We start from the raw sequence: 13,415 nt of genomic DNA on the forward strand, positions 1-13,415 counted from the left end.
AAAAGGCATCTGATTCTGAAAAACTAGATTATAGTGACCCTGAGGTGAAGGTAGGAGTAGAACTCTCCAATAAATGCAAGCTGGTGAGTCCTGCACCTTTTGGGGGGCTATGGTTTGGGTTTCTCTTGGTGCCGATCGAGTTTCTCCAGTCCAGCTGTTAACAGGATATTGTAGAAGATCCTTCAGATGTGCTGGAGTTGAAAGGAATAAACTCCCAATTCCCGTGACATTCCGGAATGGTGATCTTGCCGGGGAGGGGGGCTGAAGGAGGGGCAGGGGGCTGCTCCGTTTCTATTCGAGTTGGCAGAATTGAAAGCGGATCCGCAGGTGCCCGTCTCATGATTTCACCTTAGTAAGAGGAGGAGGAGGATTGAGTATCAGAACGGTAGGAAAGGAGGTGGGTTGAACCTTAGAAGAACATTTTATTTACTGCCAACTTGAAAGGTGAAGGGACTAAAAGAGCTTCTTGGCAGTACTTTTTTTTTTACAGTTCTGTGCGAGGCACACAACTGGTTTAGTAAGTGTCGGTAAAAGCGATTTCTCGGTTTGTATCGTTGTTACTTGGCTGGGAGCAATGACTTGCGCACGAATGACTTGGTTCAGCAGGTATCCGTGCCCGGAAGATTTGCTGCTTGAGTTCCTGGTGAAGGTGACCGATCCGTTTTATACAGGTTGTGTTACTGCAGACAGGACAACCGTCTCCTCTTCCTCCTCACTCGGTGAAAAATTAAAGACTTGGAGGGGAATTTTTTATTTATTTATTTTTTTTACTTAATACCAGAAAGAAAAATGTCGTAATATCAAAATCCATGTCCAGTTAAAGCTTGATTGCAGGGGGTGTTTTAAATTCTCTTGCGTCGTGCTTGAGATCGTACTGGTTAACTGCCCATGAACAAACTTTACTTGTAAGATTTCTAGGATCCAGATTCGAGCCTCCGTGGTGCCCCGTTCAAGGCATAAATAGATGTACGAATCCGTACTAAGATTATACACTGTTATAGTAGCCCTCCCAATTGGAAAAAAAAAAATAAGACACTGGGAGCGGCTGGCTGAGTTTTCTTGCTCGTGTATTGCTACAGAGGCAAGGCCAGTTTCCCCTGCAGTCACAGCATAATTCTGAAATCGCACACATAAGATCTGGGGCACTCGGCTATTAAAATTATTTTAATTTCTGACTTCATATTTGGTAAAATGGGACAGAAAATAACCCCTCTACTACTTTATATTCTCTTAAGTGAAACAGACTTTTGGTCTCTCAAATGTTATATGGAACTGGTCCTTGTTAGACTATTGCTATAATTACTCAGCACTGCCCTCCAACACAACTTTATTTTAAGGATGTCACACTGACATGGGCTCAGATTACTTCTGCCACCCGATTTATTAACAGGAGACGGAAGAGGAGCCTTTCCTTCCATGAACAAGGTCGAACCTTGATCTCTTCAAAACAGGTTTGATTGACACCAGGAAAAAAAAAAAAAGTTAAAACTTCACTCCATTGAGTAGGAGAAATCAACAGTCCTGAGGCAAGAGTTCAGGCATTTTAAGCTTTGGTAAATGAAAAGCCTGTGAGTCCGAATTCACATTTCCATGTTTTTCAATGAAATAACCATCGCATCTTTACGGTATGTTTTAGTTTTCAAGTGGAGCTCTGGTGTCTCAATTACAATTTAACATTTTTTTTTTTGTGTTCTCCTGATGTTTTGGGCTTCAATGGAAAGCAAAACCTGTCTGTGTTGAACCACAATGTCAGGAGCATTCTCAAATGCATAGGGTCATCCCCCCCCCCCCCATGTTGATATTTATCTCTCAGCGCAGCTCATCCGTCTCCATGACAGTCCTCAGTCCTCGGCCAGAAGCTGAAACTCAGCTAAGGTGGACTCTAGATTAACCCACTAGGTGTTGCAGTTGGTCTCCCCCCTAGCCCCCTCCAACCAAGGGCTGTGAATGTTACCCCCATCCCAGCAGTGATTCCCATGTCTGTTCCCATGATCCCAGTTGGGTTTTTGGGGTATCCACAATGAAGATACATGAGGGAACTTTGCATGTTTTGGGTTTCCAAGGTATGCGTGTATATTCATTGTTTATATGTTGAAAATCTGGGGGGTGTTAGTGGGATAGGTTTGGGAACCCTTCCCCATAGCATCCCTACCCCTGGCTGGCGAATCCAGAGAGCAGAGTCCTGTTCCAGCCATCACATCTTTGGTCCGTCTTTCTGCATGGCGGTTTGCAGCCCTTGGCACTGGTTCAGCCCAAGACTTTACATTCTTAAACAGCAATGAAATGGGACACCAGCTGCTAGGACAACCTGTTAGGGATGATTCTCTGCTCGGCCCAAGAGGGGGGCCATGCTTGAATATCTGCCAGAGGCAGCCCAAGTTCCTGTTGAAGGTATTCACCTATTTTAATCCTATGGAAAAAAAAAATATTTGGCAAATTTAGATTTTGAATTTTAGTAGTTTGTTAAATCGCCCTAAAACAGGTTGATTTCATGGAAATGGGTGACCAGCCTCCTAGAGAGAAAAGAAAGAGTTCGCTGATCTCAAAGGTGATGGGGTTATCATCCAGGTTTCAAGTTCTGGTGTTTTGCCAGGTGAACTCCAGGTCACCATGATGCAGATTGCTTCCATTCTGGTTTTTCTTGCAAAATGTCTTTTTACTGTTGTTGGCACACCAGCTCGTGGTAACACAGAGTTGAAGGAAAACAATCACTTCAGCCAGCAAATAAGGACATCAAAGTAAGCAAAAAAATAACACTAGGGCGTAAGAAGCAGTGTGATGCTAACGCTCTCTAACTATATGGTAGCACTCAGTTTCAGCACAAAGCAGTGAGTCTCCAGGAGACCATCTGAGCAGATAAAAGGAAACATAGAAACATAGAAATGACGGCAGAAGAAGACCAATCGGTCTATCCAGTCTGCCCAACAAGCTTCACACTTATTTTTTCTCATACTTATCTGTTTCTCTTGGCTCTTAGTAACCTTATGTTCTAATTCCCTTTCACCCCCACTATTAATGTAGAGAGCAGTGATGGAGCTGCTTCCAAGTGAAATATTAAGTTTGATTAGTTGGCTAAGCGGCAGCATAGCTCTCTGCCATGAAGCAGAGGGCAATGCTGGATATGTGTGAAGTATTAGTTTTTCTTCTCCCCTGTCGTTGAAGCAGGGAGCTATGCTGGATATGCATTGAAAGTGAAGTATGCCTTGAAAGTCACATTAACTATCATCAAATATTGAAAAGCCTAATAATTGGTAATACCTATAGCCCATGAACCCATCCCTGTTTTTTTTCTTTTTTTTGGTTTTTTTTAAATTGGGAGATGGCTGCCCTTCATCCTTCCGCTCCGTGAAGGTGGACACCTACCACTGGCCACTGGCATCCCGCTCCGTGAATGCCTCTGTGGCTACTGCCGTTCCGTGCAGTGTTTTACTACCTGCTCTTTATATGCGTCCTCTAGACCTGATGGATCCCATCCCTGTTTTTTTTTTTGTTTAATTGGGAGATGACAGCCCTCCATCCTTCCGCTCCGGTGGAACACCTACCACTGGCCACTGGCATCCCGCTCCGTGAATGCCTCTGTGGCTACTGCCGCTCCATGCAGTGTTTTGCTACCTGCTCTTTTCTACGTGTCCTCTGGAATAATTGTTCCTCCTGGGAAAGGAAAGCGCAAACTCGCTTCACTTTCTGCTTTTTTGAGGGAAGGGGGGAATTAGCCCAAAATTGTAATTTAATATATTTTTCCATAGGAAGGTGAGTTTTATTTCCCATTACTAAAATCTCCAGAGAGAGGTGCCTTCCAGTTTGATGCTGATGACATGCATGCTGCAAGCGGTAAATGATGAACAAGAGGCATTTTGAAGAGGATGAACTAGGGTCAGATGCCTGTGAAGTGCATGGAAATCATTCCAAAAGTGGGATCTGCTAATAAACAGATCATTTAAAGTAATCTGCACCAAAAATGCCATTATCCTGGGGCAGTCCCACCATCCATTCTGGTTTACTTGCTTTTTCTTTTTTGACCCAGCTGTGTCATCCTGCTCTTTTTGGGCTTTCAATTCAGTCAGAACCGTAGCTGGGATTCTGGTGCCGTGAGCCTTCCTGTGCAACTTCCTGGAGTTTTCTCCTCTATTTCATAACTCATTCCCCCATATTTTCAGTCTGGTCGTTGCAGTGACAACCCTTGGCATTAGAGTGTTAACCCTGCCATTGTAGGCCCTAAATCTGGCCACTAGGTGTCACCCTCATGCAGTGACCCATGACTCCCTCTCCGTTGGGGGCTGCTGTCGCTGCCTCTGTAGCATTCCCATCCGACCTAGGGGCTGAACTGGCGTTGCACAGTGCTTGCCACTGGACTGGCCCTTCAAACTTTTATATATTTCCTTTGCTTGATTAGAATATAAACACAGATTATGATGCACAAGAATAACGTGAAAAAAAAAAAAAGCATATGAACCTACAATGTGTGCTTGGTGTACAAGTGTTAACCTTTAGTTACAAATGGAGAGTGACAACACAATCTTCAGCTTTATGTCAAGAGATAAAAAGAAAGATCTAGGAAGCTGACAACTAATTAGTTGGATCTGTCTTACAATTGAAGAATGCTAAAGAGGTCGGTGCTGCTGCATGAAGCCATCTGTCTCTAGGAAATCAATAAAGGGGATCTGGATAGAAGAATATTTATGAAATGGGAGCTCAGGATTTTTTTTTTTTTTTTTTAAGGACTTTGGAGCATGGAGGGACAAAATCTAGTCATAGTCCAGCATAAGGAAAGCAATTGTGCCACCATACTAAGTGAACGCCTTTTATTTCCCCTTTCCCCCTCCCCCCCAAAAGTTAAAAAAATGTTAGCAAAAATATTTCTAAAGAGGGAGCAGATGAGAGGAGACCAGGTGAATCAAGAAAAATGAACAAGTGATTGGTACTGTAGCGATAAAGAAAAGAACCCAAGAATTCACCAAGGGAGCCCAGTGATGCTGTTACCATTAAATATTAGATAATCGAATAGGGGTAGAGGTGGCGTGCATCTCTCAGACGCTAAGGAACCTTACTGGAAGGTAGGGCACACACGGCGCCTACTGGATCTTGGCACAGGAGGTTAAATCACCTTATTTTATTTTGGCCTCTTCTAGGGGTTTGGTATAACGGAAGAGGAAAGCCGAAAGAAAGAAAGAGAGTGCGCTGAAGGAGTATTTTTTTTTAAATAAAGATCTAAGGATTTGTCAAGGACACAGTATTTGAAGCGGATTGAAAGGAGAAGCCGCTTTTGGAATGGCGAAGGTGGGAGCTGAAGTGGTCAGAACGGCTGGGGCCCAGAATAATGAATTCAGTGACATCATTAAATCCAGATCAGGTAAGCTGCATATCTATATTTTGTTTTCCTTGCTTGATAAAATATGTCCAACAGGGCAGCATTAATTGCTCATACTTCTTTCTCCTGTACCTTTTCCCTGCCCCATAAAAAGCATTGGTGTTACCCTGTTGCTTTGTCCCCCGAGGAACTGAACTCTTCTGCTTTCACATTGTTCTTCTGCCTTTGGTTTAATTTCCCCTTAACGGTTATTTTGTGTTATACTTTTAAGTGCCTTTTTAAGAGAAGAGGTTTGATCCCAGCTGTGCTCCAGGTGTTTGAAATACCGATCTCTGAAAACACGCATTCTGTTTCTGTGCTCTGGAGTTTTATGGCGACGTCTGTCGCTGATTCCCTGATGCCATGAAGGGGCAGTGACTTAGCTAAAAGAGAGAATCTGCTGAATGGGTCAGGAGAATATATATGTAAGGGTGTCTCTGAAGTAACCCTGGATGTATGGGGCCAGAGAGAATAGAGAGTGTGCAGTGTTCCCGGACTCTCCCCAGTAGGAGGTGGCTTGTTAAGGAGTGCGTGTTTAGTGACATTCGTGAGCTCGCTTTGGCTCCTTTTCTTTTTCATCCAGTCTTCCATCCTGGGAAGGTGGCTGAGGCTCAAGGTCGTAGCCCTTGGGCATACCAGTAGGAGGGAGATGTCTTGGGGTACACAAGGAGAGACTGAGAAAACCAACGGGCCAATACAGTAAAATTGCGGGAGAGCGGGCGAGCGCCTGCTCTCCCGGCGTGCACACAGGCCACTCTCCTGTGCGCGCGATACAGTATTTTAATTTATTTAAATTAGGCCCGGCGGTAAAAAGAGGCACTAGGGACACTAGTGCGTCCCTGGCGCCTCTTTTTTGACGGAAGCGGCGGCTGTCAGCGGGTTTGACAGCTGACGCTCAATTTTGCCGGAGTCGGTTCTCGAGCCCGCTGACAGCCACGGGCTCGGAAACCAGACGCTGGCAAAATTGAGCATCCGGTTTTCGACCCGCCAGCCATGGGCCCATTTTAAATTTTTTATTTTTTTTATTTTTTTAAATTTTCGGGACCTCTGACTTAATATTGCCATGATATTAAGTCGGAGGGTGCACAGAAAAGCAGTTTTACTGCTTTTCTGTGCACTTTCCTGGTGCCCGGAGAAATAATTTCTGAAAGTAAAATGTGCGGCTTGGCTGCACATTTTGCTTTCTGAATCGTGCGGGAATACCTAATAGGGCCATCAACATGCATTTGCATGTTGCGGGCGCTAATAGGTTCGGGGGGGGGGGGGGGGGGGGTTGGACGCGCGTTTTGGACGCACTATTACCCCTTACTGAATAAGGGGTAAAGCTAGTGCATCCAAAACGCACGTCCAAATGCAGTTTAACAGAGCGCACTGTACTGTATCGGCCCGCAAGAGAGGTGAAGGGTAGTGAAAGGGGAGTTAATCCCATACTCCTTGCATTTCACTGGAGATTTGCCTTAAGGTTCGCAGAGTGGATTTCGGATTGGAGTCAGAGTAAGAACTGTCAGCCTGGGAGATCTGCTTTCAGATTTGTATGCTCGCAAGGAGTCAGCAGGAGAGCGTTCCAGTTCATGTTACTGATCTACAGAGACCTGCAAATCCAGAAAGCAGGTACCAAAAACGGGGAGAGCCCAGGAAGAGTCCTTTCTCAAAGTGTTCCTCAGGGCTAGTGGGTAGTGGGGGAAGAATGTTTGAGGTTAAATCCTTCCGTGGAACCCCTAGTATTGTGACGATTCTGCAGTGACTGTAGCTTTTGCACCGTGTGCTTGTCTTCTGTTTTTTGGTGCACAAATTGCAAGATTCACCAGTGTACTCTCTACTGATTTTATTCATCTGCATCAGTTTTATTCCAGTAAAGGATTTATCTTTGAGCACCACCAGACTTTGTGGCTGTTTGTTATTTTTACAGGAAGGAGTCAGAAGACCTTAAAATATCCTTTGGGCCTTGAAAGATTTTAACTTTCCCCACCGATCCCAAATGTGCTGCAAAACTCTAGTAGCTGGTGAAAGGGATGGGCTATGTGCACTAATAGTTTAGGCTATTTCCAGTATCTTAAAATCAGTTCACTTAAAGCTTTAATTTCATCTTGTCTTGTGACTAACAGAGCATTGTCATTCCCTTCTTGTTTATGACTCGGTTCTTCGAACGCTACATGAATTAGAGCTGCACAGTCTGGGCCAAGTGTGGATATGAGAGGTTTTATAACAAGGATCTTGCTGCTGTGATGCTGCCCTTTTGTGTGGAAATTGTTATGCAAATATTTACAGGTGGCTCTTTGGAAGGTTTTTTTTTTTGTTTTGTTTTTGTTTTGTTAGGGAACTAGTTGGGACTTGTGCTGGAATTGGAATACAGTGTTGCAACAGTGCACATCGAGCACGACCGGTTTCACAGTAATTCATAACGTCACAAAGACACTCTTAACTTCTACTGTCAAACCTTAAATAGCCCTGCAGGAGCCACATGGGGAGATAATGTAAGGGCCGATGCAATGTTTGAGCGCAGAAAAAGGGCGCTCGGTGTGGTGCGCCCTCTTTCCTAACGCGCGCCCCGGCACCTCTCCTGGGTGCACGATGCAATATTTAAACGAGGGGTCGCGCTGCCAAGGAGGCGCTAGGGACAATCGCGCGCCCCTAGCTTCTCCCTGCACCGGGTACCCAGGAGAGGTCAGCTGTCAGCGGCTTAGGAAAACGGACGCTAGTTAATTGAGCATCCGTTTCCCTAACCTGACCGCTGGCCTTCTTTTTTTTAAACCTTCTAAACTTTTTGCTTTTTTTTCTGCTTCTCTGTACAACTTTATGGGCTGCTCAGAAATGAACGCCTGCCAAGAGCGCACTGTTTTGCACTGGCCCCTTAGTTACTTATTAAGTGAGAAGTGTGTCAGAAAAAGCTTGCAGAAAGGTGGCCCAATGGCTGCAGGGCTTGTTCTCTAGTGGTTGCTCAGGAAGGGGAGGGTTTCCCTGAAGAGCTCCTGGCTTCATCACATGCATCGATAGAGACCTCTCACCTCGTTCCTGACGTGAATTCTTTAGAGGTGCGCACCTTCACGAGGAGCTCATTCAGAAGTTGCTTGTGTGGGTGCTTGTGTCCAGCATAGAATATGCCAGAAAGAGCTGAGGAGTTGGATTTTTCCCAGTTCATCCTTTCATATCTCCCTTCTGTCTACAGGAAATAGTGTAAATAATGTACCTGTGGAAGAAACATTTAATCTGGCCTTAGGAAGTAAGACCTCCATGCAGCTTTCTGTTCTCATTTTGGTTTCTTGCTTATGTTTTCTTCCTTATTGAATTTAAAAAAAAAAAAAAAAATATTTTGGGATCGTTAGCACACAAACCTGGATTATACTGATAGTCTGCAAGGAATGAGGTGGCCTCCATACCATTTGCCCAGGGCTATTTGCAGGTGAGCCCTGAGCAAGCAGTGATGTCTATGAAACATGAACCCCCCCCCCCCCCCAGAAAAACACAAACCATAAAGACAACTGTCTGTAAAGCTCTCTGCATGTGCTAGGTGAATATATCCTAGGTTTTCATAGCTCTCCTCACCCTTTTGGCGTTGTTGATGTCTTGGCTTTGTCTTTTAACTTTTTATATTTTTTTTATTCCATCGTTGAAAGCCTCTCACCCCACACGTGGCCTCTTGTCTCTCAGTAAACACCCCATTTGTAATTTCCTTACTTTTGCTGCTCTTTCTGCCTGGATGAGGCAATGCATAGGCAGGATCTATGCTAAGTAGCATTGCTGCTGGATCAAACATTTGTACGAGATTTAGGTCTCAGGGAATGAACTGCACACCCTGGATCTTTGTGGTTAAAAGACGGCTGACTTGAAAGCTCCATAGTCAAACCCAATGATTCTTTTCATTATCCTACCCCACCACCACCAGCTATGTTTTCAGCAGGAAATCTTTTTGGATGAAGGAAGAATAGCTCAAGCATGTAATTAAGTAACAATTTTTTTTTTCTTCCAAAAATGTGTTAAAAAGCCTGTAAGACCCAGATTGTAGGACATTACATATAGTGGGGCGGACCATGCAAAAGGGATGGAACAGCTCCCCTATGAGGAAAGGCTGAAGAGGTTAGGGCTGTTTAGCTTGGAGAAGAGATGGCTGAGGGGGGATATGATAGAGGTCTTTAAGATCATGAGAGGTCTTGAACGAGTAAATGTGACTCGGTTATTTACACTTTCGAATAATAGAAGGACTAGGGGGCATTCCATGAAGTTAGCAAGTAGCACATTTAAGACTAATCGGAGAAAACTCTTTTTCACTCAACGCACAATAGAGCTCTGAAATTGTTGCCAGAGAATGTGGTTAGTGCAGTTAGTGTAGCTGGGTTCAAAAAAGGTTTGGATAAGTTCTTGGAGGAGAAGTCCATTAATGGCTATTAATCAAGTTTACTTAGGGAATAGCCACTGCTATTAATTGCATCAGTAGCATGGGATCTTCTTAGTGTTTGGATAATTGCTAGGTTCTTGTGGCCTGGATTGGCCTCTGTTGTAAACAGGATGCTGGGCTTGATGGACCCTTGGTCTGACCCAGCATGGCAATTTCTTATGTTCTTATGTTTACCAGATATATAGCTACTATCACCGTCAGGAAAGACAGAAAATTCAGAACTAAAAGCTAGAAACTTTACATTTGTGGTGGTTTTTAGTTAAAACTGGATTTAATTGGTGCGTATTGTGAAAATGTTCTGACAGATTCCAAGTTAAAACCATGTTTCATACACAGTAAACAAAGAAATCCTCTATTTTGGCTGAAAAAGAAATTATAATGCCTTAAGTGAAGACTAATTTTCAGGTAATCCTTTGTCAGAAACCCTTTCATATATGACCCTGTCTGGAGGTTTTGCAGTTTGCTAGCGCTGCACCATTTGATATTTATGTTAGAAACTTCTGCACGGCTGCAAGATTGCTTCCCCAAGAAGATTTAATTTAATAGGGATCCAAAAAAAAAAAAAACATTCACAGCTTCTGCAGCATCTGGAAAATTTGGCATGATTTAAAGAGGATTTCCCCCAATCAGTCTTTAAATCTGGCCTCTTTGGCTTTCTTTGTAAAATAGTCAGGGACACAGTTTCTGTGAGAGGCAAAATGTTTCATAGTGAGGAAAAAAACATTTTCAAGAAAAATCCAATCCTATTTATTTAGGAGCCTCAAATATTCTGGAAAAACTTTTTTGCAATTCTGGCGTGCAATCTTGGCACCTCATCAGCCTGCTACATCACTGGTATCACCTCCCAGATTTTTCGCACTGGGTTAAATTATAGGCCATTGCCGAGGCCTTTAGCAAGGATGAGCATTTCATATGGCCAAAGCAGCACACAATCCACTCCCTGAACACTGCTCATCTATCTATATAAATACAAATGTTAAATAGTTTGTACCTCGTCGCTAATCTCGACAACCACTTAACCGAATGCGTTCAAATTTGCACACAACATTCACTTCCCATACGGGAAGGATCTTATACACTTACATTACATATAGGTCACACCTGTGACAGGTAATACAAGTTTAAAAATTGGTTACACAAAACAGCGACATCTGGTGGCCGTCAGCACAAGCGCAACCTCTTACACCTTTCACGCACACACACTCACACCCCCCCCCCCCCCCAGACAGGGCTACTGTCTTTCATTCACACACCCTCATAACACACAGAAATCCACACTCATCACACCACACACCCCCACCCACACGCCTGCCAATGTCACTTACTTCACCCACCCTCCCAAAACACAACGAATTCCAGGCTGCTACACTGGGAAGCCACGCATTTCACATACCCTCCGAAATGAAATAAAAAAAACCCTCTTCGACCCACCCACGCACATGCCTGTTCTAATTAATGACCACGCACTCCAAACACACACTACACCTGAAACAAGTCCGCGCTTCTCCACCGGCAGCACAGGAATGGTCCGGGACACATCGCATTCATTAGGGCCGTCGGATGCCAGCAACCAAAATGGCGCCGACGGCCCTTGCCCTTACTATGCTATACGGGGACAACAATGACATCGGTACACCATGTGACATAGGGCAAGAGCCCGTCGGTGCCATATCCTCAGTGGACATTTGCCCTTACTAGGTCTGGGATCCTGACGCGCCACTTTCACTTCAACACTGACGTACTTACCTTACATGGCGCTCGGAGAAATTTTGCGACATGGCAGCCAGCGGAACAAACCCAAGCAAACACCCTCATCAACGGCTGGCAGTTTACACAGGTATCCGGGGAGGAGCACGGTGGGGGACCGTACTTATTTTCAGCCGTGCGTGTTTAACAGTGGGGGAGGGGGGGGTTGCACTCATTCTCCACAGGCTCTGTTCTGTCTTTTCAACTTAACCAGGCTCTGCCACAGCGTGGAGAATGAGGGGGGAGGTGAGTGTCAGGGGAGGGAGAATGAGGGGGGAGGTCAGTGTCAGGGGAGCGAGAATGAGGGGGAGAGGTGAGTGTGAGGGGAGACAGTTGGAGTGGGGACAGGGGAGGGAAGGGGGGGTGAGTGACCAAGGGGGAGGAGGATTAGTGACTGAGGTAAATGAGCAAGGTGAAGGGGGAGGGAGGGTTAAGAACCTGACTCTGCCACTGCAACGCGTGGCCGGGTTCCGCTAGTGAAAGATAAAAGTGTGAGTTTGATCCACTGTCCCTTCTGCCTCCCTGGAAAGAAGAAAAAAAAAAAAAGCTGCTTAAAAAAAATCTGTTTAAAAAAAAAAAAAGAAATCTTCCCTATTTTTTTTTCCTTTTGAAAATAATGAAACCTTGCCGCTTTACGTGTGTCATTGTTGGTTGTGATCTGGCATCTTTTCTCAGCAGAATACACAAGATTAGCCAGAATACTGAAGGCAAAGAGTAAAGTATCCAAGCCTAATCCAGCATCCTTGCTCGGGGACAATGGGAAGCCTGACCGAACTTCACAAAACCTCCAGTAAGCTTTTGAAAAGAAAAACAAAAAAGAATCCATCACACAACCTGTTTGTTCAAACATTAAAAAAAAAAAAAGCACAGCATTTTTGAATGTCCTTTGCTTTTGCATATTCCTTCCAGGGCTTCAGGACAATGGTGACAAAACCTGAAGGGTCTCAAAAGACCCCAAACCTTGCATGCATCACAATCTGTAGAGAACCCCCTCCCCCGGCCTAATAAAACAGGTGTCATGACCTGCCAAAGAATCCACCCAGTGCTCTCGCCGTGGGTTCTAGACGTGGGAGGGAGGTCAGAATTCTGTAAAAGCAAACATTTTGGAGGCAAGGCAAATCCTTGAGCGATCGGGAGATTATGCAGGAAGTGCTGTGAGTCCATTGCCCTAAACCTGACCTTTATTCCAAAGGAGCTTTTCTCCGTTCACATGTAAGGATCTCCTTTATGTAGCATTTTTTTTCCCCCATAGAATGGGAAAAAGAGCTTTAGCGACCCAGGTCCCAAGAGAGAGATGTTCACATATATAAAGACATATCGAGATCCTAAGGGAAGCCTGTTCTTAAGGTCCCAGAGAAGAACACGTCTATTTTGTTGGCACTGTTTCCTAAACAAACCTTACTTTTTAGCAAGCTCTACTGTTTTTATGTTTTAAAGTGTTCAGCAAATATCGCTTCAGTGGGTGTGCCGGCTCATGAAAAAGAACTTGAGATGTGTTTTAGTTTAAAGAGACTACCTTAGGGTCGGGATAAATGGTTAAGAGAATCGTTTCAGATTTAGATTTGAAGGCCTTGGAAAGCTGATCCACAGAACCCTGGGCTGCTCTTGTGCACGTTAGGGATTTGGGTTATTGCTATTTTTTGCCCGTTGGCAAGGCTGATTACCACTATGTGTTATCCATTATACCTCCTATAATGTAATTTTGGAAAATTTTAATTTCCTTTCTTTTGTTGTGAGCAACTCTACTTTTATAGGGTTTATGCCAGACTGTTATCACATCGGACTTATTTTTTTTCTCCCTATTTCCTAAAAATAGCTGACCTCCATGTTTTTCTCTCCAGATGCCAGCTAGAAATGCTATTTCAGTTTTGATTGAACTAGACACGTACCCTGTCAAGTGGGGCCAAAAATAATAGTTAAAAAAAGAAT

At 44.3% G+C, this 13,415-nt stretch overlaps 1 protein-coding gene across 1 annotated transcript in view; it reads left to right on the forward strand.

Annotated features, from left to right (window-relative positions):
- Positions 1-13,415, forward strand: part of UTRN (utrophin) — a 1,458,479-nt gene that overhangs the window by 590 nt on the left and 1,444,474 nt on the right. Inside the window, exon 2 of the mRNA XM_029594027.1 lies at positions 5,130-5,350. Coding sequence (XP_029449887.1) covers positions 5,269-5,350 — 82 coding nt within the window. The 5' untranslated portion in view covers positions 5,130-5,268. The remainder of the gene's footprint in view (positions 1-5,129; positions 5,351-13,415) is intronic.

This window comes from Rhinatrema bivittatum, chromosome 3 (genome assembly GCF_901001135.1).
Source record: "Rhinatrema bivittatum chromosome 3, aRhiBiv1.1, whole genome shotgun sequence".
Taxonomy (NCBI): Eukaryota; Metazoa; Chordata; class Amphibia; order Gymnophiona; family Rhinatrematidae; genus Rhinatrema; species Rhinatrema bivittatum.